This window comes from Coturnix japonica, chromosome 1 (genome assembly GCF_001577835.2).
Source record: "Coturnix japonica isolate 7356 chromosome 1, Coturnix japonica 2.1, whole genome shotgun sequence".
NCBI classification, from domain to species: Eukaryota; Metazoa; Chordata; class Aves; order Galliformes; family Phasianidae; genus Coturnix; species Coturnix japonica.
Window position 1 is genome coordinate 148,696,410 of NC_029516.1, and position 26,172 is coordinate 148,722,581.

The window sequence follows — 26,172 nt, forward strand, 5'->3', positions numbered from 1 at the left end:
GTCTGTCTCCAACTCTGATAGTGAAACTTCACATTTATGACAAGAAATATGTTTCTGTTTTCTTTAAACATCAGACAGTGTTAAATGGTTATTTGATCCTCACAAATTAATTAATCAACTCCAAATATACATCAGGTATACCTTCTTTCAACTCTCAATCTTTCCTAGTTGAAATCAATATTCCTTAACCGTATTCTGTTACATAGTTCTCATTGGCAAACATAGTTGGATGTTCTCTTGATGTCTGGAGAAGGGCAGAATAATAAACCACTTTCCTTCTGCAAGACTCCTTCACATTTCTTGTGGGATGGCAAAAATCATCTTATTCAGTTCTGGCCATGCCACTACTAACAGAATAAAACAGAACAGAATAAAACTCCTAATAAGATTATACATACCTCATTACCTAGAGAGACAAGCTTATAAAAGTCATAATGATGAAGAATATGGAAATAAGTACAATTAACACAGGAAAGTTTAAATGATAAAGAGGATTCAGAAGTAGACAGTCACTACGAAGGAAAGCTGTAGAAGTTAAATCAACCCTCTTATATAAGAAGGCACACATAGCAGAGAATGTATTAAAAGAAATGGAAAATGAAGGAAGTTAATGGTATAGAGTGTAAAGATTTATACTATGTTTAACTGATAGCAAAAACAAATGACAAAAAAGATAACAATAAAAGCGCATTAAGAAGTGACTGTTTCTACTTTGTTAATTGCCAGAGATTTGTGTTTCCCATCTTGATCCTTACAGGCAATTTCAATCACCCTGATGCGTGCTGGAAGGGAAACAGCGTGACACAATCAAGCTACTTTTTTTGGAAGGTTGTCTGGAATAAACTCTTAACACAGGTGCTGTGCTGGAGCGATGCACAGATGGCTCTGCTGTTCACAAACAAGGAACAATCAGTTGGGGATGCGGCACCAGACAGCAGCCTCGGTCACAGCAACCATGAAATAATGGAGGTCAAAATTCTGAGGAGCAATGAAACCAAATAACAGAGTACAGATCTTGCACTTCACGGGACCAGAGTGGCTCATTCAGAGAGGTAACAGACAGGATCCCACAGGAGGCAGTTCTGAAGGCCTGCAAACGCTAGCAAGACCTCTTTCAAAAGCAAAAACTCATGAAAACAAGCTCATCAGCATAGCTAAATTAGGGAAGTTCAGGACTAAGCTCCTATACCAAAAGACAGTATTTGGGAAGGGAAGCAGGGACAGACAACAGCAATTTCCCTGACACATAGACATGGTTCAAGACCATTCACTAGCCACTACGCTGAGTACTCCTAAATAGGGAGGTACAAATGACTTCCACTTTTCAGGACTGAAAGAGCTGGGTAAGATGGTTTAGGCTGCAAATGTTAATCTGTTAACCCTCAAAGATGAAAGAAAGCTAATACTGTGCTAAAGTTTTAAAAGGAAGAAGAGAATAACCCAGTACAATTACAAGATTGATAAGCTGTTATTAAACACAAATATAACAACAGAATAGATCTGGCCAAAAACAAACTAGAAAAGGCTAATACAAACTAAAGCCAGAAAATTAATACATTCTTTAGGTATACTTTATCAAATGCATCTTGTGCCACATGATCTGGTTTTATTTTAGTATCTCCTCTTAAAAGGTCATGTGCCAAAGGTATTTTTAAGTATTTTACTACATTAGCCACAGAAGAAGCTGTTCTCACACAAGCCTTTCCATAGTAATGGGTTTTATGCAGTCTTGAACTAAGGTCTAAACATTCTATAGAAAACAGAGGTTTCTCTTTTCATTCTAAGGGAATCTATGAGCTTTTAAAGTGTCTTTGAAACACTGTTTTAGTACCAGCACTAACGTAACCATTTCACTTTACTTACCTTTTTTTTAATTCTTTTTAAAAACTGAAATAATGATGTAGCAGCATTAGTCAACATCCATTGCTCCGAATTACAACATGCAATACTTACTTTTAAAGCATCTTTGACTGCAGTTCTGCCTTCCTTTCCAAGGAAAACATTATAGGGGTAAAGCCGATCAATAACATGCTCGACTGACATCGTAGGAAATGAATCCTAATTGAAATTAAAAATACAAATGAAAGAAAAAGATTGGCTCATTCTTCACCAGGTGTTAAACCCAAAATAGTGCTAAACTTAAAATAAAAAATTTAATGGCAATAAACAAATGCCCACCTTATCCAGCAGTTGGTCAGATGTCAAAATAGGCATTTTGACTGTGCAATTCATTACAATGAAAATATCTTAAAGAGGTTAGATAATTACGCCAAAAACAAGCATTTTTTTTCCCCGTGTATAAATGGAAGCTCCAGGGACCGGCTCAGAATCTTAACATCACTTGAGGTTAGACGAGACAAATCCCACCAATGGTAACTGCGTTTCACAGTATGACGAGAACCTGTACAATAATGGCCTATACTATTTCATAGCAATTTCTAATATTTACTTCTAATTCTATTATAGTGTACAGGTTCCACTTAACACATTTCTAGAAAATTTGGAACAGATGAACAAAATTTGTTTTGTTTTGAAATGTGTTTGCACTTTCCAAACAAAACTGTAAACTGTTTTATACCTCCCTGCTAACTGTAAGTAATAATTATTCTGTCAGATGTTATCTGAACTAGCCACGATTCCAGTTATTGTGCCACAGCAATAGAGAAAGAAATAGGAGTACTTTTCAGAACAGCTAAGAAACATACACACAACTTTCTCCATGACAGAAAAAAAAAAAGTGTTTAAAAAAATCCTCAAGTAAAGCTCAATTGCTTTACATGCACATTATTAAGGATTGATCCCGAGTAATATTAGTGAAACAATGATTAGTAAACTGCTACTACTTTTTTTTATGTGCTCTAATATAATTTAAATAAAATGGATCGGTTTTCAATTACAGACTTGGATTACGCAGACATCCAACTAAAGACAAGAGTTGCTCAGAAATGAGATCAGGAGATGCATATTTTATGAAATGCATAATTCAATTCGTACTTATAATCAGTAGTACTATTTTTAATGTTCCATATTAAAAAAGCATCAGTAAAAATAAACAATTTAAGAGCACTGTAGTAAATATGCTGCCTAAAGGATCACAAAGCCCATTATTGCATTTTAAAAGCCCTCTGTCTATAAATAAAGCTGTAACATATAATTTGCCCACATTATCTCAAATTAATAAAAATTACAGTGGCATATCCAAAATTAGCCTCTTCAGAACAGCAATCTACAAAAAAAAAATTTGGAGAAAGGAGTTTTCAAACTAAGAAATACATTTTTGGAATTACATTAATCTATACAGAAGACAGGGAGACAGTCTTTATGATATATTCGCTATACACTGCTATATGGTTTGGGTGTACTGGTGGGTGGGAAGCTGGACATGACCCAGCAGCGTGCCCTTGCAGCCCAGAAAGCCAAGCACATTTCAGGCTGCATCTAAAGAAGTGCAGCCAGCAGGGCAAAGGAGGTGATCCTGCCCCCCTGCTCTGTGCTGGTAAGACCTTACCTGGAGAACTGCATTCAGATGTGGAGTCCTCAATACAGGAGTGACATAGAACATGTACAAAAGAGGGCCACAAAAATGATCTGAGGGATGGAACACCTTTCCTACAAGGACAGACTGAGAGAGCTGGGGCTGCTCTGCCTGGAGTAGAGAAGGCTGCAAGGCGACCTGATAGCAGCCTTTCAATATCTAAAGGGGAGCTCCAGGAAAAAAGGGGACAGACTCTGTAGAAGGGTCTGTGGTAACAGAACAAGGGGAAATGGTTACAAGCTTAAAGAGGGTAGATCTAGGTTGGATATAAAATAAAAAAGCCTTCTGCATTGAGGCACAAGAAGAGGTTTCCCAGAGATAGAGCAGATGCTCTGTTCCTGATGACTTTCATGGCAAGGCAGGATCAGACCCTGGGCAAACTGATCTAGCTGTAGCTGTCCCTGTTCATTGCAGGGGAACTGGACAAGATGACCTTAAAAGGTCTTTTTTAACTCTAAGGATTCTATGATTCTATATCAACTTATGGTTAAATAAAGTAGAGGATGGTGACCCAGTGTGTGAAGGAGAAACACTCTAGCTGGAATCAGTGAGAACAGTTTGCATAGGAAACTGAATGATTAAAACTAATTCTAAAAGAAACAGTTCTGATCTATCCAAAAAATACACTGTCATACAATGGTAACATTTTCACATTCTCTAATGTAAAATAAAACACTTCTTTCATTCCATAGTTTAGATAACGGCTTACAACTCATTTTCTTTCCATCTCTCTGAAAGCTATCTGGTGTCCATTTAAAAATAATTTTTCATCATAGGGCTCAAAGAATAAGAAGTTGTAATTTATTTCTAAATCCAACATGTATTTCTTTCCAAAGCCCTTCATATGCTTTTTCAGTTCTCTAAGCCTGAATCTTAATCACTTTATACTATCTGACGCAATACCACTAATTCAGACCAATGTTACATCTGTAAGTACCAGGAAAAATGATTTGCTAGCTTACAGGTAAGGGGACTGAACACTACAGTGACAAAAATAACTCGCACCTTTTAATACGCACAACCCAATAAAACATAGGCATAATCTGCCACTGAGCAATACCACTGGTAAGATGATTGCATGGAAGGTGCAATAGGGTAATATTCTAGTAGACTTCTCCACTATGGATTGTAGCTGTAGGAACTACTGTACCTTGAAATATGCTCAGCCTGCATCTCCTGATAACTCTCCTATCTAAGTTTATTCTAAACTCACCATCCATCCCGAAGACCTTATATGGGACTCATCTCATTAGCAGTCTCTGACACAGGTGCAATTTGAACTTTTTGTTGTTAAAGGAGAGTAGTAAGTGTTTTTGTAATGCAGCCAATCTGTTTTACAACTACAGCATTAAAGCAGAAATATCACAACCTACAAAAATGTTTATTTCTCTCTTCTGACAAATGCAAATTGCTCTATGACAACCTCACTGTCATCATATATGCTGTATCTGAAGACACACAGATTGATTAAGCAGAACAGGAACATTATTTGGAAAACATACAGATACATTCAACTCTTTAGAAATACTGTATTGCGCCATTCTTTGCCCTTCCATATCATGTTTGGTTGAACTACTGTTCTTCAAACCAGCCTCAGGTTTTTTTTAGTTATTTCTTTAAGATGTTCTCGTTCATCTTCTTCCAACACATGAAAAACATGAATCTAATTCTAAGAAATTTTAAGCTTGTACAGTTTCACAGCACATGTGTATTCACATACCAAAATCTGAACTGCAGCAGATAAGCTGTCTAAGGGAAAATCTGGAAGTCCCAGTGTAGAGGATTCTTGAGAGCAGAGAGTTGTAGCAAAAGACAGGATCTGAGAAATTCTGCACAGGAAAAAATAAGTACAGAGTTTTACATATGCCATCTATCCTTCAAATACTAAACTTAAATAGTTAATGACAGTTTAAGATCAGTGTAAGATGCTGAAGCTCTATCTCAGCAGAAAAAAAGTTATCTGTGATTGAAGTTCTAAAGCATTAAAGATTCACTATGAAGGCTGCATATAAAAAGCTGTTTGAGCATACACCCACACATATTAAAAGCTTCTTCGGTTCTGGTCTCCAAGTAGCGACACAAGATATAAAAATAGCAAGGAAACCTGAAATTACACCATATTTCTTCATTAATTTTGATTTTTCTTTTAATTATGAAAAAGTACCTCTCTGCAGAAATGTTTGATCCAATTGAATATAATAGCTGAAGATGGTCCTGAAAACAGAACATAAAATCATATGGTAAATTCATTTTTGGGTCATGCTGAGGGTCATAGCACATGATGTAGAGATACTTTTTATTTTTTTCCCCTAATTTAGACATGAAAAGTCTATTCACTCCTGAACACAGATTTTATTTTATGAAAGGAAGGAAATATTATCAAATCTTTCTTCTAGGGCTATATTATCTAATGGAAGTTATTTTTCTGCTGCAGCATTCTTTGGCAACTCAAAGTCTGCCTTTCAGGAATTTATTAAAGAGCAGTATGAAAAAATGCCATTTAAGATAAATGTATTATTTAGGCATTGATTTTAGTGGTGATCTAAGTAAAACAACATCAAAATATTAGCTCTACTCAGTACAGATAGTCCAACTCCTCTGTTAAGGTGCTTACCTTAAAAGGCAGGTGATAAATATCTCTGGCTTGAAATCTAGAGCGAAGGGGAGGATCCAAAGGGTTACCAGAGTATTTAGGTACTGGCAGGCCCAATGCTATTACACGAAAATCTTCACTAACCCGAACAATCCTCCATGCATCCAGCTCTGATTTTGTATGATCCTAAATTAACCAACGTAAAGCAGAAAAAAGAAGTTACGTCATTAAATATTCCTCCAGACTAAGCTGCAGATAAACTAACAGTCCTTGTTTGTCAAGCTGTAAATATGGGATTGTTCCCATCTTTCATTCAGAAATGAAATGAAAAAAACATCGAACTATTCTAATTTGCGGATCATAAAGGCAAGGTTTTCCAAAATGAACACAGAACATTTGATTATGTGCAGCTGTCATGCAATTTGATTAGAGACCCCACAGACGGTCACGGTTCAGAACCGTGTGTTCAGAACCTTGCTTCTCAAAAAGAACAGAAAGTAAACAGATGACAAAATGTATTTTAACCTGAAGCACTAGAAGTGTGGTACTTTGAGTATATTATTTTTCCTTCTTCTCCCTTCTTCTTGTAACTGTAAAGGAGACTATTATTGCTCTAAAATTTTCATTTACAAAATATGCTTAATCACAAGCAATACCAGAACAGAACTATCACTGGACTCCTTTACAAGAACACCTATGTTGTGTTTTTCAGTTGCTGTCTTGTAAAGGATTCAATGCATACACAGCAGTACACTCTTAAGTCTTCACACATCACAGCTCTGCCTTTCTTGACCTAGTTATATAGTACACAATTATTCACACAGAAGAAGAGAAAATGAACATTAGCTTATATAATGTAATAACTGTCAAACGACAATATTAGATTTAGTATTATAGCAAGAGATTTATTTAATTCATCAACTATTAAGAGTGCACCTGAGGCACTCATTCTGAAGCACTTTATCATTAGAACACTCTTAAGAAGAAATATAGAAAAGAGAAGATACTTTACTTAACTGCAACCAAATCTTGTCCGAGTCCGAATTCTCATTTTCAGTTTTTAAATACAATCACAATTTAACAGCTTATTTTTCAAAGTCATCAGTAATTCTCCCATCAATTTTATCTTCTAATTAACTACCACTAAAAGGTTTTTGGAAAAGGCACAAATCAGCAGATTTCAAACCAGGGATAAGAAATTGAAGAAATACCAATATATTTTCAGAAATCTGCTACGGTGCTAACAACATAGGAGGCAAGCTCATTTAATTGGGATCAACTAGAAGGCTTAATGCACATTTCCTTTTTTCATATGGTTCCTGTAAGGGACACTATTGATCAAAGCCTGAACCTCTGATTAACCATCTGAGGCAAGCAATGAGTCAGCTGTGGGAGCACAGTGAAGGTAATTCAGCTGTGCTCCCAGAAGGGGTGGAGCTTAACTCCACCTCTCCTAGATCCCGTTTAAGGGCTGACCACCACTAAGGTAGCACCTCTTTCTGGAGATTGCTCCTCTGTAGAGTTCTTTTGGTGAGCCTTGACATTGGCAAGCATCTAACTTGACTGAAAGCCTTAGAGTTGGTGAGTCCTTTTCCTTAGATACCCACTGGCTATTTTTTTTCCAACTATATTTGTATTATTCCAACTGTACACCATACTTGTATTATTTCAACCATACAGTCCCAAATCATATACTTAACTACAGTTAGGTATGGTAGACAGAAACATGAGTGAGATCAGATGAAAGACCAACCAACAGGTATGTGAGTGGGCACTACAGCGCATGAGTGTATGAAACAGAGTACTGGTGGGAACAGTGATTAAATTTACAAAGGTCCCTAAAAGGCCAAAGAGTATCTACTCAAATGTAAGCAGTGGGATTTGAGCCTTGATGAAAATGAAAGTAGTAGCAGTAGCAGACGCTACAATCCTATTGCCTATCAAGAGTAAATTTGCGAGCCACTTCTTATCATTTGGATTAGCTATTCACACATATTTTAATAAATTAAAGCTGAGGCAGCACTGAGAAATAATGTATCACCAATCTTCATACCAGTATTCAAGCGCTACCAAGAACAGGAAAACAAGAATTGAAAATCCTAATGGTATTTCCCTACCTGCAGAAGTTTGTCATAACGTTCCGCCGACATGAGAAAACGTCCATCTTCAAGTTGCATTTCCCTGTTCTCCAGCAAATTGTTTAACACGGGTAAGACATTGCGTTCAGCCTTCTCCAAGCCTTCCAACACAAGGATTCGTCCTTCTGTAGCTGCACGAACTGCACACTTTTCAAAAGTAAAAAGCAATATTGCAAGAGAAATAAACATCACATATCTCATGAAATCCTGCTGAAAAAGAATCCACAGATGCTTTCCAAAACAGTATTTATTTCCATAATAATCAGTAAGATTGGAACAGGTTGCCCAGGGAGGCTGTGGATGCCCCATCCCTGGAGGCATTCAAGGCCCAGCTGGATGTGGCTCTGGGCAGCCTGGTCTGGAGGCTGGTGACCCTGCACATAGCAGGGAGCTTTAAGCTCAATGATCATTGTGGTCCTTTTCAACCCAGGCCATTCTATGATTCGATTCTACAAAGAGTGTATAGAAGTGGTTGTACGCGTTTACAACCATATTAAAATATTTAGAAAACAAAGGTCATATATCCCTTGGGATTACTCTGGTTATGCACCAGTGTAATTCCATTACCACTACAGTGTTCTAGTTTGACCTGATGAGAACAACAATCTGTTGAAACCAGGTGTGGGAGATAAAAACAAAACAATGCTATCAATAATCAGATGTTAACAATATGATAAAATTAAAACTGTTTGTAATTATATTCCCAGGCTGAACATGGTCTTCTTTAAGAACAGAATAAAAGCACAGACTCTCACTTGTGGATACTTTGGAGCACTTGGGATATGAAGTTATTTCTTTTCTATATTTCACTTCATTAATTATTTGTGAATTCTTACTGTTTATATGTGCCTAGTATTTATCCAAAACATAAAACTAAGTTCTGGTGTTGGTAATTTTGTGCAGTTTCTTCGCAGTCAATGTTGTGGGCTTAGGGAAATTAACTAAATCCACTTCATAACTATTATTCACAATTACTGCTCAAGGAAAGATTCTGAAATTTAATGCTTTCTTGTCTATTTCCAAATCAAAAAGGCTTAACCAGATAATAACAGGGAACGCGTAGATGTGCCCAATATCAACAGGCACTAGAGAGATTTGCTTTCCATTCCGATTGCATTTGAACAATTTTAGACACAAGCACAGTGACAAAGGGAATATGATTGAAATCTATTCCCAGCATGTCTCCTACAAACTCCTACAGACGAACATTCATATGATACTAGATGGAAATCTCTGATGAATACAACAGACATCAAAGACTGGGACAGAGAGAAAGAAGGAAGGAATGAGAAAGAATAATGAAAAAATGTGGGGAGAGAAAAGAGTAAAATAATATTTTCAATGGAAAAAGAAAAAAATAAGATAAAGATGTACAAAGGACAGCTGGATAAATCTAAGCTAGAGACAAAGAACAGTTCAGTGCAACCAAACTGATGCATGGCACGGAGCATATGATAGAATCAGAGATCCATCTGGTAACACTAAAGATAACACTAAATGGGACCTTAACTAATTTAGCTGCTTCTTATGCACACTGTAGAAGTATACTTCTATACTTCTATAATGAAGTAGAAGTATAAACAATTATGGGAAAATAAGCCATAATGTAAGATTTTAACATCTTTATTAAAACAGCGATAACTGCTGTACCTAAGCTCACAAATCCCAGTATACATCTGTGCATTAATTTCCCTCCTCTGACATTTTTAGGATCTAGCCTCATAATCAATATCTGAGTTACTCGTAATAATCCCATTAACCAAGTACAGTCCTAAGACTATTTCCCTTCCACTGAATCACTAATTCCTTCCAAAAGTAATCAGCAAGTAAATTGATTTTATAGGCTAATTCAAAATACTATGCTTTAACAAGCAATAGAAATTTTCACTCTCTCCATTCCAGAAAATTTGTCTGAAAGGCAAATTTTGTACTAACGTTCTTCTCTAGGAAGGTCACTAGTTAAGTAAAAAATCTGCTTCAACCTGTTTAAATAGAAAACCTGAGTCTCCAGCAACCAGTTCAATACCTGGAATGAACAAAACGCTATATTCTCCAAATGTACTTTGGGGATTCAGCCAGAATACGTTTCGACAAACATTTTATTTGCCAAGTTGGTCGGATTCTGCATATTATATGTCTAAGAAGACTTTATGACCAAGTTTTACTAGCCAGAGGAAAATACACATCTTGTTCATATGGTGTCAAAATATTTTCAGTATCCATAGAATCTTGTTGACTCATGTTGAGACATGCACACTATGAATGAAAGCCTGATGAATTAACAGTCTTCCAGTATTACAGTCACAACATGGCTGAGGCTGGCAGGGCCCTCTGGGTCCCTCTGTTCCAGCCTCAGCCCCAGCAGGGACAGCCAGAGCAGGGGAGGTCCCCAAGGAGGAGACCCCACAGCCTCTGGGCAGCCTGTGCCAGTCATGAACTTCAAAAAGATGTTCTCTCTTAGCAGTTCAGTCTTGCGAATCGCCTATTAAAGCACACAGACCAATTCAGAAGATCGCAACTTAAAAAGAAAGCAATTTTCTGAGCTTGAAAACTGTTCAAAATTTTTATTCAAGGTTGCGTTACTCAGTACAATACCTCAAAATGGATGTTACAGATTATCAGAAGTATATATAGGTAGCCAAAGATGATCAGCTTCTGGAATGTCTGAGTGCTCAGCTATGCTTAACCAAGCAATCCCCATAACAACAATAAAAACAGCATCTGGGTGTTAATTTACTCTGATTGGCTTCTCTTTTTTACTTTTTTTTTCCTTACACAAACTGTGCTCCTTGGATATTTTTAAAGCATTTTTGAAATACAATAAACTGTTCTCCAAAATATAATGAAATACACACACAACTCATCTGACTCCAAAGCTTGGGAAAAGTACTAACATCGGACAGCATCAAGTCTGCTCTTAAACAGCTGCGTATCCCTGGCTGAACTGTGGTATTTATGTAGCCTGTTTGGTAACGAGTAATAAATTTCTGCAATAAGCTTTGCACACTACAAGGTACCTTCTGAATCATTATTTCAGTCATATCTGTGCATTGATGGGTTGTTTTGGAAACTAAAATGCGCAACAAATAAAGAGGAAAGCAAGCAAGTTTGCAATCTGTCACTGAAAATAATTGTTTAAAAGATGCTTCCAAGAAACTCATCTTCATAATTCTATAATGAAAACCCAAAAATAGCTGTGCTGCCTCACTCTCTCACCAGCCTCATTTGTTCGAAGTGTTTAATATAAAATATAATTTGACAGAGGGTGTTCTATTATGCAACCTTGATGGTAAACCTGAGATTAAAGGTATCAATTCTTATTAAAAAGCAATGAGGGATTTGTTAAATGTTTATCTTTAGGTTTATTTTAACTGTAGCTAGAGACTATTTTGCTCTTTGAATGCAGAACCAAGCTCACTGCCTCCCACCTGTGCTCCCACAGATCTGAAAGAATGGTTACCTGGATACCTGCTCCAGGAAATACATGAACTTAAAACAGGCTGAGTTTCTTCCCCAAGAGCAGAAACCCTTAACACATTATTAGTCCCATAGCAATAGACTTAGGCAATAAATATGTGATGTGGAATGCATACTCTGCTTTCATAATGCACCTACAAAAGTATATATCTCTCTTTAAAGGCAGAAACACCTTAGAAACTAAACACCACAAAAAAGGCTTCCACAGTCTTTTGCACAACTGAGCTCCTCTGCTTGAGCAGTGCAAAGCACAACAACTACAGAAACTACAGAAAAATCCTCACTCATGAGTATCATGTACAGGCTGTTTCCAGACTGTAAAAAATGCTCCAAATAATGGCCGAACATTAATTTAATGTTTGCCTGTTTTTGTCATGAAGACGAGCACCCTTGCTCTGTGAACTGGATCCCTGTAATGACATCTCAAGCACAACAACCAAAATTACAACATGAAAAAACAACAGAGCAAGCAGCTCAGTGAACAAGAGAACTAATGAGGTAAGGTTTCCCTGCATCTGCAGGCTACGTTTCAGATGTCCCTTCCAGAGTAGAAACTTGTTTCCTCCACCCGCACAATATCCCACACAAACTCATTCACCAGAGTCTTTGCTGTATCTCTAAAACCTTCCAGCACTGACATGTGCAGGCATCTCTTATGCTAAAAAGAGATCTTCAGAAATCATCTGGTAATGATAACACAAAACGTTGGCTGTTTCTGAGTTAACAAAGTCATGTGTGCCTGCAAGAGGATAACAGAACTTAAAAGTAAACTCACAGTGCAGCAACATGGGGGCAGGGGAGGACGACAATAACTTGAGTCCCTGTAGTCCACCAAGACATGAAATGTCACAAAACTCAGATGAAATTGCTAATTTCTCAATTACTTTCCATGGGTCAAGTAGAATCGATTTCTCCAAATGTAAATCATTAACCTAACCAGCAGGTAAAGGAAAAAGGATTGGCCAGCAGGTCAAGGGATGTGACTGTTCCCCTCTGCTCTCATGAGGCCCTATCTGGAGTTCTGGACTACAGCCCCCAGCACAAGAAAGACATGGGGCTCTTGGGAGCAGGTCCAGAGTGCTAAGAGGATGATCAGAAGGCCAGGTTGGATGGGGCCCTGGGCAGCCTGAGCTGCTGGGTGGCAGTCCTTCAGGGGGCTAGAAATTGTGGGCTTTCCAACCCAAATCATTCTATGATTCTACAATAACATAAAAAGAAATGGCAGAGATGCATAATGGAGTTTGCACTGAGGTTTTCCTCCTCACTTTACTGGGGAAGAAGAAGGATATTGACTAAAACTTGCAATTTTCTCAGGTTATACTTTTAAGAAGATATAACTCAACTAATCAGAATAATGTTCAGTTTCAAAACGGTTTAAAGAAGAGTAGGATCTAGCTTTTGTAATGTTTTGCATTGATATGCCCTTCTAAAAACAATAGAACTACTGAACAAACTAATTCAGACTCCTGAGTAACCTGTAAAACTTTATTCCTTTTATTACCAAGATATAACTAGCTCTGAGGTGGTTCTAAAAGTAGCTATCTATCATACTTCAAGTGTATAGAATTAAAATGCAGGGCAAGAAAACTTTGGGTAGAACACCACTATCTAACAGGTTAATCTTTCATGTTTTCAGTACGTATCTAAACAGCAATTATTCATTTTATCATCTTTCCCACAAAACTTAAAAATATATAGTCAACTTGAATATGATTTACTTGGATATCCTACTAAGGGAGAACACTGGTCTGAAATACTGCCATGTTAGACCCTGGTAAAAATCTTTCAACTGAAAATTTCCAACAGATGGAAGAAGACAGGTAATCTTAGACCTTTACCTTAGAAAGGCAATCTTCACGCAGTGTTCTTACTGATGTGAGATCATTCAAAATAGCTTGTAAAAGCGAAGCAAGATGCTTCGTAATTATACTCGGATCACAGTCTTCTCACAAATACAATGAACAGATTATTCTCACATCTTGTTGAGATTCATACAGTCCCTAATACTTTGGTTTTATAGATGTTAATTAACTAATGCTTTTACACTGAGAGAGAATTTATTTTAAGTACTTGCAGTAAACACAAGGATAAGACTGTCTATAACAACAGTTAGCAATGGAGATCATGAGTTAATGTTAGCTCTATAGCCTGCACAAATGCTTTCATCCTCTGGTAAACGAGAAGTCATTTATAGCCCTAATCCACAGTACAGTGTTTAAAATTATCTGATTATGCAACTCCCATTTTTACGGATAACCATTAAGTAATTTCAAATCTGAGAAGTAACTTTACAAAGTTACTACTTCTACTACTTCTACCCATTCTACTTTCCACCCACAAATTACTCATAGGATGGTGCTATCATTAACCTCTTTCATGCTAACAACTGAAAACTGCTTTAGATAACACATGTAAACTCATACTACATCAGAAAAACTGACCCACTCTATTTCTTTAGGCATCTAACTTGTAAACAAATTAGAACAGACATTCTAAACCAAGGGTATGTTTTACCTGTGGACATGCCTTTGATACCTTACAAAGACATTTTTCCTAACCTAAGTCACTCTACAGTTTTACTTAAGCAACTAATGTGTTGGGAAATTACTGATGACAGGAGTGTTTAAATCATTATTCTAATTCTGATCATAAGTGATCTTCTGAACCAAATCTTCCAGTTGTCTCCATTTACTGTGCTTGGGTTTAAATACACAGAGCAGTACTAACATAAATACTCTTTTTCAGTGACGTTAGATCAAAGGGCTCATCACAAAGTACATCTAAAGTGCTACAGTGGTTAGGCAAGAGCAATATCTAGAGAAGTGCTTGTGAAACTGCAGTCTACCTGCACTGAATGAATTTCACTTCTCATCGTTATAATAAACATAATAAACTGTCTCCCTCATTGAGCCTAAATAAAAGGGTAAAACCCTGTAGTACTTGTCATAGAGGGAGCAATCTCAGATTTGGGAAAAGATAACATTTTCAGTAATAACAAAATCAGGAGTGTTCTATGAAATTTCCTAACCACCAGAAACACACCAGTCATTCTGTATCCCATGTATTGAGTTTTCATCATTTAAACCATGATTTCCTTCAAACCAGTTATAAACGACAATGAGGTGGTGTGTGACTGTAACTTGCCTGATCAAGATAAAAAGCACTGCCATCTCGGATCTCTCGTCGCTGTTTGAGGTCTGTCTCAGTGGTGTCCCTTGAAAGTGCAATATATTCAACCTCTCTCTTTGTCAGTTCCTGTAGACAACAAACTGAGGTTATCACAAAAATAAAACCACAACTCCAAGTAAGTCCACTTTTAACAGTAAGTCCAGTATATATATAATATATATATAATAATATAATTATAAAAAAGAGCTCCAGACAACAGCACAGTGATCTGATATCTAATATATCTTATTTTTGAGATGTTTACAGTGTGTTCTGCCTCAAACAAAATAGTTTGAATTTCCGCTCAATAAAGTTTTATTTTCCCCAAATCTGTTCTAAAAACATAATAACCAGATGTTCAACTGAGCTTCCATAAAGTCTTATTTATGGCTAATTTTCTGGTTCTGGACACCCAGAAACAATCAACATCCACAAATCATGAACAGAAATCCAAGTTTTCCATAAATTATTTCAAAGCTTCAATTCTGTCACTGCTCAGTAACACACTGTGACACGGCTGTAATGATTACCTGCATATACTTCATCAATATACTGGTGAACTATATTTTTCTCACCACCTCTGCCTCTATTCACACAAGTTGCAGTTTACTTCTGTACAATTATAGACTACTTCAAAAAGAAAAATCTTTAAGGTTTGATTTTTTATTATTTTTTTTTAATGTTAACTCAGTAAGAGCTCTACTTAGAAACTGCCATCTTAAAGCAAAAAACAAAACAAAAAACAAATGTACTTCTACCTGATTCTCCTGCTACTTCTTTATCTGAGATCTAATGCTTTATTAAAAAGCCACCAGTTTCTCTATGATGCATGTAGGCATAATCTTTGTTTTAGTGTGACTCATAGAAAAAAAGAACAAAAGAGAGAATACAAGAGTTTTCTTTAACAATTAGCCTTGTGTAGCAGATAGTTCTCCAGAGCACGTAGTACCTCACAGCAAAGATCAGTCCTCATGCATTTGTCTTAGACAACATTAAAATACAGCTTTCTCCTCTGTGTTTTACCTCTGAGAGCTAATCTTTGAATTCCTGTCTTTTGATTTGAAGAGAAATGGCTGATCTTCATGACAATTGTTATACACCTCCATTTGTGATCCTTCTGCACAACCAAATCCTGGGTAGAATTCATGGCAGACAAAGCCCTGTGCACATTTGCAGCCACCCACCCCCCATCCTGATCATTTAAGAGCACAAATGAATCTAATGTAAAATCTTGCACACAGTGCTCCCGTGGTTCATGCAGATGGATGTGGGCAAGTTCTTCCCACATTCCAAGTGTGGATCACACACACATCTCCACTTTCTGATCACTCATGATAACTGTCCCCAAATGTTATTTAAAATACTTTCCCAAATCCTTTACTTCATATCTTTTTCTGTAAAAAGAAGCAAAAAGGATTTGTTGTCTGTAACAGTAGGCAGATATCTTAATCTTCCAACATACATAATGCCTAGAACAAACTGTTTCTCCATTTGTGATAGCATATGGCAACATAGTCTTCCAACTTTCTTTTTCCCTGGAGTTTAGGCAGAAGAACGTATTAAAACGTCTGCACTTTTTATTCGTCTAAAACAAACTGAACTCTGGAAAGAGCATTTATGGAAAAACTTTACTTCCACAAGTTGCTTGCTGTGAAATGTTACAGTAATACTTCCCTCAGTTTAGCTAGTAGAGGAATATCTAAGTAACTTTAATGGCTATTTCTCCAGTAACTTAAATCAACATACGTACCAGATACTGCATGGCAATGGATCGTCGCAAGGGCCCAGGAGGTCCAATAAGAAAGACATCCTGGCCGAGAAGGTCTTTCTGCATTATCCATCTTAAATGCTGTACTACAGACTGGGCCAAAGAATCTGTCACTTGGAAAGAAAATAAAGGCAAGAACATATTATTTAAGAGATTAAGAGCCTTAGAGATACCTGATCATCCATGGATTTTTTTGTTCTTTTCTCAAAAACTAAAACAAAGACATAAGGATATGTTACCCTGAAGCCAGATAACAGAAGTGCAGAGAATTCCACAGTTTCTCTTAGGCTCTTTACTTTACATACTCTTACCCACTGCCTTTCCCTCTGTGAAACTTCCTCTTTTAAAAGAAGGAAAACAAAGCAAAAACAGAAAAAGGTTGTTGATCTTAATTTCACACTGAGTTCATTAATGGAAAGACTTCTCAGCATCAGTTTGATACAGGAAAGACCAGTTGATTACCATTTGTAAAAGAACCATCCAAACTACATCCCAATACTTCTGTGAATCGTGAACTTTAAATAACTAAATACTAGGCTTGCATCACCATAAGATTCATTCATTTTCAGAATATATTTTATTTGGTACTTTCTTAAAAGCCAACTACATTCCTGCCTACGTTTTCATACAGTAGAACACACCAATTATCACAGAAAAGCAAGACTCATAGTAACACTACATGGACTTATCAACACTATGTAGCTTCTAAAATCATAATGAAAACCAAATCAAAGCAGATGCACACATCTCTGTAATACCATTGATTGTATCTAATATTTACCACATTCATTCAACTGCTGGCAGTACTAGAGAGCTGTGCACTCTGAGAGGGGGGCACCATTCTTGCTGCCATACATCACTCTCTCCCCGTACCTTCATATAGCCCCCAGCACAGCACAGCCCTTCCTCAGGGATGAGCAAAAAGCATTAACTAGCACATGAGGAGAGCAAGAGCACAAGCAAGCCAGGAGGGATGTTTATTTATGCATGTGTGTATATGGTTGGTTTCAGAACGATGTGACAAGACCAACGATAAGGTTTGAAGCAAGGGCCTCGAGGGTGGTGCCTGCAATGCTAGAGATGCAGCTAAAGTACAGTAAGAAAGGAGTGGGAAAAGATGAAATCCTCGTATTATGACTTGATTACCTTTTTTTTAGCATGTTCAGTGGTTTCAATTAGAAACCAAAATTTTAAGAAACAAGCCTTGGTTTTACTTCAGCTCTTTTGAGGCTGAGGAAAGGACAGAGTTCAAGGAGATCAAGCAGTAGTATCCCTCAATTCTCAGGGCTTCCAATTTGCCTTTGTATCTTTGCATATCAGAAATACAATTCCGTCTCGTAAAACAAAAGAAATAGCAGAAAATGATCCTGTGGGATTCTAGTAAGATGGTATAAGGGTGACTAAGGAGAACTTCATTAAAATTTTAAGTGAAGAATTAGATCTATCACTCAGGAAAACAATCAGAAATCTCCCACTTTCAGTGAAATCTGCTATAACCTCACCACCAATATGAGCAGGAATAACTGGCAGACATAAATAATCATAGAATGGCCTGAGTTGAAAAAGACCACAATGATCATTCAGTTTAAACCCCCCTGCTATGTGCAGGGTCGCCAACCACCAGACCAGGCTGCCCAGAGCCACATTCAGCCTGGCCTTGAATGCCTCCAGGGATGGGGCATCCACAGCCTCCTTGGGTAACCTGTTCCAGTGCATCACCATCCTCTGAGTGAACAAAAATAAACAGGTACATTCCCTAAATTGGATAAATAACCTTGTTAATCTTGCAGGAACACTGAATTCTTTGCACATCAAAAGTCACACATTTGAAGCATCGGCACAGCATGACTGCAGGCGCCTCTGGTGTATTTCACTTAACATGTGTAGCTTTCTTTTTTATTTTTAGGATGGCCTCAAGAAAAAAAAATCACAACTCAGGTCAGACTTAAAAGCAGCACCATAAATAGAAACAGGATTTTAGAATCTTCAGCAGCATCTGTAAGACTGTCATGTAAATGGGAACATAAGCACATAGCATCTGTAATCTAACAGTCTTTGGAACATGACCTCCCCCTCTCCCCTGCAAACCTTAAGGCATTTCAGGATGCTTTGTGTTCCTCTGATTTCCAAACTTTGCTTTTGGAGACACAAAAAGACACCATTTCTCATGGTCACAAAAAGACACCATTTCTTATTGATTTAAAGTTACTGGAAAGTGCTTCACCATTGCTTCACCACTCAAATAATTCTTCCCACATACAGGTTACAGCTGGATCAATTATAATGCATTTTCAAATCACACAGTCACTACACTGACCATCTGCAGTCTCACTCAAAGGAAGCCCGTTATAAATAATGCTGAGAATTCAAAGAAAGCGCTCCCTAAGGTGAACTGTCATGACAACAGCTTCCACTTTTCAGTTCCTTCTGTTTTAATGTGTAATACTTGTACATCTTTCCATGTATGAAACCTGTTTCAGTTCCCTTCTAAAATCAGACAAATATACATTTTTCTTTGCATATGAAGGCTACACTGCATAAACTGCAACCACAGCACATTACACTTTTCAGAAGAAACTTCAGATGTGCATATGCAGTATATTGTATATTACTTCTATATATGAAGACTTCTTTTACTGTGGTATCTGCACAGCAAACTACTTCTGTCTATCACAGCTTGAAAAAATTCCTTTCTATTCAAGTATTATATAATAACTTTACTCCAAGAAGCACATAATCATTTTCTGTGACATTTAGAAGACAAGGCAAAATAGCTGCAAAAGCATCAGCATGTATAATGCAGCAGTTTTTATTAATTATCCCGTGAGTCACATAACACGTAATGCAAACTGGGTTTGCACAAGCTGTTCAGTGGCACTCTGCTGAATTGCACTAGTTGAGAAGCTGGCCCAATATTCTTAATCTGCAGCGTGGTGCATTGGGAGCCTCCGCAGTGTATTCGCAAAGATACTGTATGGCACATGCAGAGAGTAGTCAGTGCTACAGTTTGCTGTTCCTGTTTATTGACGGCAGCCAGAGAAAGAAATTGCATTAGATCGCCTTTTAATATGTTCTAATTGGGAAAACACCTAGCAGAACCTGTGCAAACATTTTGTAAATTGAGCAGTTAAAGCAGAATGGAGAAATCCTCAAATAAGAAAAGAAGAAAACATTGTAGATTGATTTTGAAGCAAATGGCAGCTGCTATTTGATCCACAAATCAGCTTTTGATAAAACCAAGACTGAAATGGATATGTTAGCCTATGAAATTTTCCAGTTCACTCACACTTGAATTCTTGGCATATGCAATGCTCATCAATGCTGTACAATTCAGTGGAGATAGCAGACAGTATCTGCTGGCAAGACGTTGTATCCCACCTACAGAAGAAATCCCATAAATGACAGAGATGCCTCTTCCCACTGTTCAGATGCAAACAGACAAATAAACCAATTGCCAAGAATATCTAATCCAGATGCGGTATAAAACATACCACAGCTCAAGTCCCTGGAGAACTCTGATTTGGCCAATGAAACAATAACCAGCAGGCACTTAAAATTATTGAATCAATAAGGTTGGAAAAGACCTCTAAGATCATCTAGTCCAACTGCCAACCTACCACTTTCATGCCCACTAAAGCCACTTAGGAGATACCACTGTGTGTCACTGGAACAAAAAAAAGCCTACTGCATACTCACATCTTTGCTACAGCACTTGTTTAGAGTTCGAGAACTGCTCCATTTTTCCAGGTAAGGTGAAAATTTGTGAGGGAAAAATGATCTCCCTTTTGTACAGCGACCAAGGGCTCCTTCAGCTTTACACATAATTTGCTGCACATCCAGTGTAGGGGTGGCTACTCTATAACAGGAAGGAGGGGACAAGAAGAGAGGCCTTTGCCTATAGACAAACGTATCTTTAAAAAGGAAAATGTTCAAAACAACTGAGCTCACCAAGACATATTTCACAGCTTTTGTGTGTCAGGGGGGAGGCAGGACAGCTGAGCTGAAGAGGAAGGCCCTTATGTGCAGCCTGCTTTCAGCTGCTTTCATTTAGCGTTTTACAAGGAAAAATCTGTTGCTCTTCCAATTTTACACTGATGCATGGAACCCAAGGAGCTTTCAAAGACTGACAATGTGGTTGCATCACATTCAGTTTTCATTGGAACACTATTTTTCCTCATAAACTTTTCATGGAAACGGTCTTCATTCCAACATTTTCTGTTCTTGTTGCCCTACCACTGCAAGTAGTGAATCTTTGCAGGGGCTTAGAAAGGGGGAAGTTACCTCCTTGGATTAAGCTGTAAATCTATTTATCATTAATTCCTCCAAACCAACTGCTTCACAGGAAGGGATAAGATCTACATAGGTAGGTCACTGACTCCATTTGAATATAAATGAAAAGAGAACACAAAGGAATCGTGTCAAACCAAACAGCTTTCTGAGAGGAACACTGAATGGGATTCAAGAGACTAAGATTCTCTTACTAACCTACAAATATGGGTTAAATGAAACCGTTATTAGCTGGATGTGTAACTCATAGCCAGGGCGGTTAGATCAGCATCCAACTAGTGGGCCATGTTGTGTCTACTTTTAAGCACAAGAGCTGCATCCAGTACAAACACGTTCATGAGATTCAAGAAATGACCAAGAAGAATGATCAAAAATCTAGAAGACATGGAAAATGAAGAGATATTGGAATTCAGACTAGAGAAGAAATGAATTATAGAATCATAGAATCACAGAATTGCCAAGGTTGAAAAAGACTTTTAAGATCATCCAGTCCAACCATTCACCTACCACCAATATTTGCTACTAAACCATGTCCCTCAGTACAACATCTAAATGTTTCTTGAACACCTCCAGGGACAGTGACTCCACCAGCACCCCGGGCAGCCCATTCCAGTGTCTCTGGACAACCACCCTCTCAAAGTTGAAGGTATTTCCTAGCATCCAACCTGAAATTCCCTTGGCACAACTCGAGTTATTCTCTCTAATCCTATTGCTAGTTACATGGGAAAAGAGGCCAATCTGCACCTCACCACAGCCTCCTTTCAGGTAGCTGCAGAGAGCGATAAGGTCACCCCTGAGCCTTAAAATCTTGTTATAATCTTAAAAACAATATGGCAACATGCAAGACACAATTACAGTTAAAAAAAGAAAACCAAACCAATTTGTAAAGCTTCCTTCTCCCCTTCCCCCCCCCAACACACACAAAATAATCATTAATTACTGGAACAAACTGAGCAGATTGGTCTGGAATCTACTTCACTGACACATTTTAAGAACACAAAGGGTAAATATCTACCATTATTTTTAGTTAGGATTCAGCTGACTCTGCTACGAGGCACAGTCTTCATCACCCAGACTTTTCCTGAAGACTTCTGTGACAATGAGACACCTTCTGCTCCAGACTTGGTATAAATAAAATAATGGGGATAATGATGTAAAATGCTGAGAGCCTTACAGAAAAAAAAAAACACTACTGAAAATTCTTGGTTAGGAGATAACAGCCAAGCAGCAGCAAGGCTACAAGAAAACTGAGTGCTGAAATAATCACAAATTCTGACAAGAGACATCTCCCTTTATGCTAGAAGAAATGTAATGACAAAAACCTTTGTTAACATGAAATTACAGTCATCTCACAATCCAAACTGTCTCAGTAGTGTGTTACATTCAGTTAACTTGTGGATTTAATGTAAACCAAAAAGAAGGAGCACACATTCCAGCACAAATCTGAACCCACTTTGAGCAAGAACTGAACACACACACTTGTTCTCCTCTTCAGCAAATGGTGCATACTATTCCAGGACTAGAACACAGAGGCATCTTCCTGATAGGGCAATACTGATTAATAAGAAAAAAAAAAAGCTGCTGACACCACTGATCCCACTACACAGAAATAACTCTGATTTCCCCCACATTAAAAGAATTCCCCTTCAACAACATAATTCCATTTAGTGCTGTTTTCTTTCTCTATTTCATTCCCATGTATCTCACCTGAAATAACTAAAAACTTGTATGAGTTAACATGGACAAACTGAACCCCAGAAGGCATATTTGTGTTTCACTTCTGAGAGGAGGGTGGCATAAGGAGGTGGTGGAGTCGCCGTCCCTGGCAGTGTTCAAGAGGTGTCTGGATGAGGAGCTATGACACATGGTTTAATGGTTTGTTGTAGCTACAGTAATAGGAGGATGGTTGGATGAGAAGATCTTGTAGGTCCTTTCCAACCTTGTGATTCTATGATGCTATAAAGCCACGAACTGTATGAAACTAATTTTTCCAAATGCTACAGTTATCTGTAATAGGAATACAGGCAAATTCCCAAATGCATTTGCAGCTTCACACAGCAGCACCTACGTGGCACTGCCACTGAATGTCACATTTCCTGCCTTAATGAGGATTCCCGGCCATTATACAACACCTTCTGGAAGAGCTACGTTAGGAATTTTTTGGTCAAGATCAGTAAACACTAAGTAACACAAAAAGCCATACAAAGTTTCTCCAAAGAATAATTCCAGATAAGATCATGCTTTTCAGGCACGGTGGGATTTTAAACATGTAGGTTTTGTTTTTAACTGATAAAAGAACAAGCAGTGCATAACTAAGTGCCTTCCTTCCAGAACGTGTCAGACGTAGTTATGACAGAAACCCCATTAACAAAATTCCCTTGCGTATGACTCATTTTTACTTGTCACTTAGAAAAATTTAGAACAATTCAGATTTTATGTACCTTTAATTATCGTCTTCCAAGAAAAAGCCGTTTGCCAACAACAGCAAGACGGTATTTTATATTAGCACACAAAATGGAGTGTTTCATAGCGAGGTTGCTACATAGCTAGCAAAAAGCCAAAAAGCAAAACATCAAATCAGCAGGTAACCAGCAGCACATATCCTGTGTGTTTCAGCAGAACATAGCATTCAAAGACTTAAAATTCGATCAGCTTAATGTAGTAATAGAAAGAATGCAGTTATTTGGCATTAATTAAAGATAAAATGACAAAGCCAAGGTTTTGTAGGTACTTAATACATTTACATTCTTTATTGTATTACAATTTTCAGTACCTGAAGGGAACCTATATCCAGGAGCGGAGTAAACTCTTCGAAAGGGCTGATAATAGCAGGACTAGGGGAAATGGATTTAAGTTGAAAGAGGGAAGATTTAGGTTGGATGTTAGGTGGAAGTTCTTTACTAGGAGAGTGGTTAGGCCCTGGAACAGGCTGCCCAGTGAGGTTGTGGATGCCCCGTCCTTGGAGGTGTTCAAGACCAGGTTGGACGGGGCCCTGGGCAACCTGATCTAGTAAATGTGTATGTTTGGTGGCCCTGCCAGGCAGGGGGGTTGGAACTACATGATCCTTGAGGTCCCTTCCAACCCAGGTCATTCTCTGATTCTGTAATTTTCCCTCTAGATTCCTAAGGCTATTTTTAAGTCTAGAATAATAACGTAGTTTTTAGAAGAAGTTATAACTTCCCTAAATTTTTATGTACATTATAGGCGTGCACTTTCAATATTATTGCATTTTACCACAGCTGTTATCTGGCAGACTAACAAGAGCAGAAGCATTCTATCTTATGTAGGTGGTAAGCTAGAAAACCACATTATTTGCAGTTCTGGCAAATGAACTGTAGCTGCTTTAATTCCCTCCTCTTAGCTCTTACTCCATTGCAAACATCACAATGGCTAAGTGACTCCAGACCTCAAAAGCATTTCCCACTGAACTGGGTGATCAAACTGTTTATAGTCTTAGCTTAAAGGAAATGAGGCGAGAACCTCGAAAAAATTTAAATGCAGTATTAGTCACTATAGTAACATTTTAGAAGATATGACATCTGAGTTTACAGATGAGTGTAAGCGTGCAATTTCGTTCATATATTTTCATAGAATTACCCAGGTTGGAAAAGACCTTGAAGATCATCGAGTCCAACCACAGCCTAACCATAGTACCCTAACTCTAACAACACTCAACTAAATCATATCCCTGAGCACCACATCCAAACGGCTCTTAAACACATCCAGGGATGGCGATTCAACCACCTCCCTGGGGAGCCTATTCCGGTACTTAACTGGAACTTTACACCAACACTGTAACTTCACACCAAGACATCTCGTATCTACAGCACAGTCTTTCATACTGCAAAACAAAAACTCTCTTAAGAACAAATGCATTCAGTAAGTGATGTCTGTACTCTACAAATGACCATAGAATTTAAAAATCAATAAAAATTTCCTACATTAGGACTATATTACAAAATATGTTTTCAAGTATTAGAGAGAGATTTTCTGCTATTAAGCACATGAATATTCTACCTTATTAATTAAGACTAATTTACTATTTAGGTTCAAAAGCAAAAATCACGTACCTTACATGACCCTACTGTTCAATAAATGAATAATAATGAACACCAGTATCACAAGCATGCCAGCTATGACCATTCAAAAAGAGAAGCAACTAATAAGATATAATAATATGTAATTATTAGCAAGGTAATAATTGCTAAGAAATTCTATTTTTAGTTGTAGAATCAGATTCTAGCTAAGATTATCGCCATCCCTGTTTGTGTTTAAGAGCTGTTTGGATGTGGTACTTAGGGATATGATTTAGTGTAGGGCTTTTAGAGTTAGGGTTCTGGTTAGGCTGTGGTTGGACTTGATGATCTTCAAGGTCTTTTCCAACCTGGGTAATTCTATGATTCTATGATCCCACAGCTCTGTACAGTTCTGCTTTAATACCTATTTTCACTAGTTTTTAGCTACGTCTTCCTTTTAAAATCACTAACTAAAACAACATCCTTCTTTGATTTTATCAAGCATTTTCATACTCTCTTACCTTCTCAGTCCAAAGAACTGAAAGACATTCTGTTGCTGCAACAGAGTTAATATAAATGTTGCTGAAAAGTGCATATGTACCAAAACTTGTAATAGTGTCTGCCAGGGTTAGGAGAAGTGGAAGGTATGGAGACATTGTTAATACTAAAGCTTTTGGTACAGCGCAAAAAAGGAGAAAACAAATCCATCTACAAGAAACTTAAAGAAGTGAAATTGATCACATTAGTCATGGATACAGACAACTAATGCACCTCATGATCAAATGAGAAAGTCAGCATAGGAAACAGCGAAACACAAAAATCTATCCTCTGAGAAGCTATATAAAGAAATAACACAGAGCAGCATTTCTCAACTGTTTGGCCCCATTCCCAGAGAGCTCACAAGGTGTGGGAAGTGCTGTTACGCTCAGAAACGGGAATCCTTTCTCAATGGGCTACCCCATAACAGCGAGGATTGACACATGACATTGGATAGAGTTGGTAACTTCCATCACCTTGAAGAAAGGTGTCACAGTCTCATGCTTAATGGGGTACGGGAATTAAGCAGTCCATCTTCAGCCTAGAGAAGAGAAAGTTGTGGGGTGACCTCATTGCAGCCTTTCAATACCTGAAGGGAACTTACACCCAGGAGGGGAGTAAACTCTTCGAAAGGGCTGACAATAGCAGGACAA

General features: G+C 37.7%; 1 protein-coding gene across 1 annotated transcript in view; it reads right to left on the reverse strand.

Annotated features, from left to right (window-relative positions):
* The window catches only part of VWA8 (von Willebrand factor A domain containing 8), a 153,133-nt gene that overhangs the window by 118,801 nt on the left and 8,160 nt on the right, over positions 1-26,172 (reverse strand). Inside the window, 7 exon segments of the mRNA XM_015851727.2 lie at positions 1,954-2,058; positions 5,256-5,364; positions 5,700-5,749; positions 6,150-6,314; positions 8,246-8,413; positions 14,888-14,998; positions 16,662-16,792. Of these exon segments, the coding sequence (XP_015707213.1) occupies positions 1,954-2,058; positions 5,256-5,364; positions 5,700-5,749; positions 6,150-6,314; positions 8,246-8,413; positions 14,888-14,998; positions 16,662-16,792 (839 nt within the window).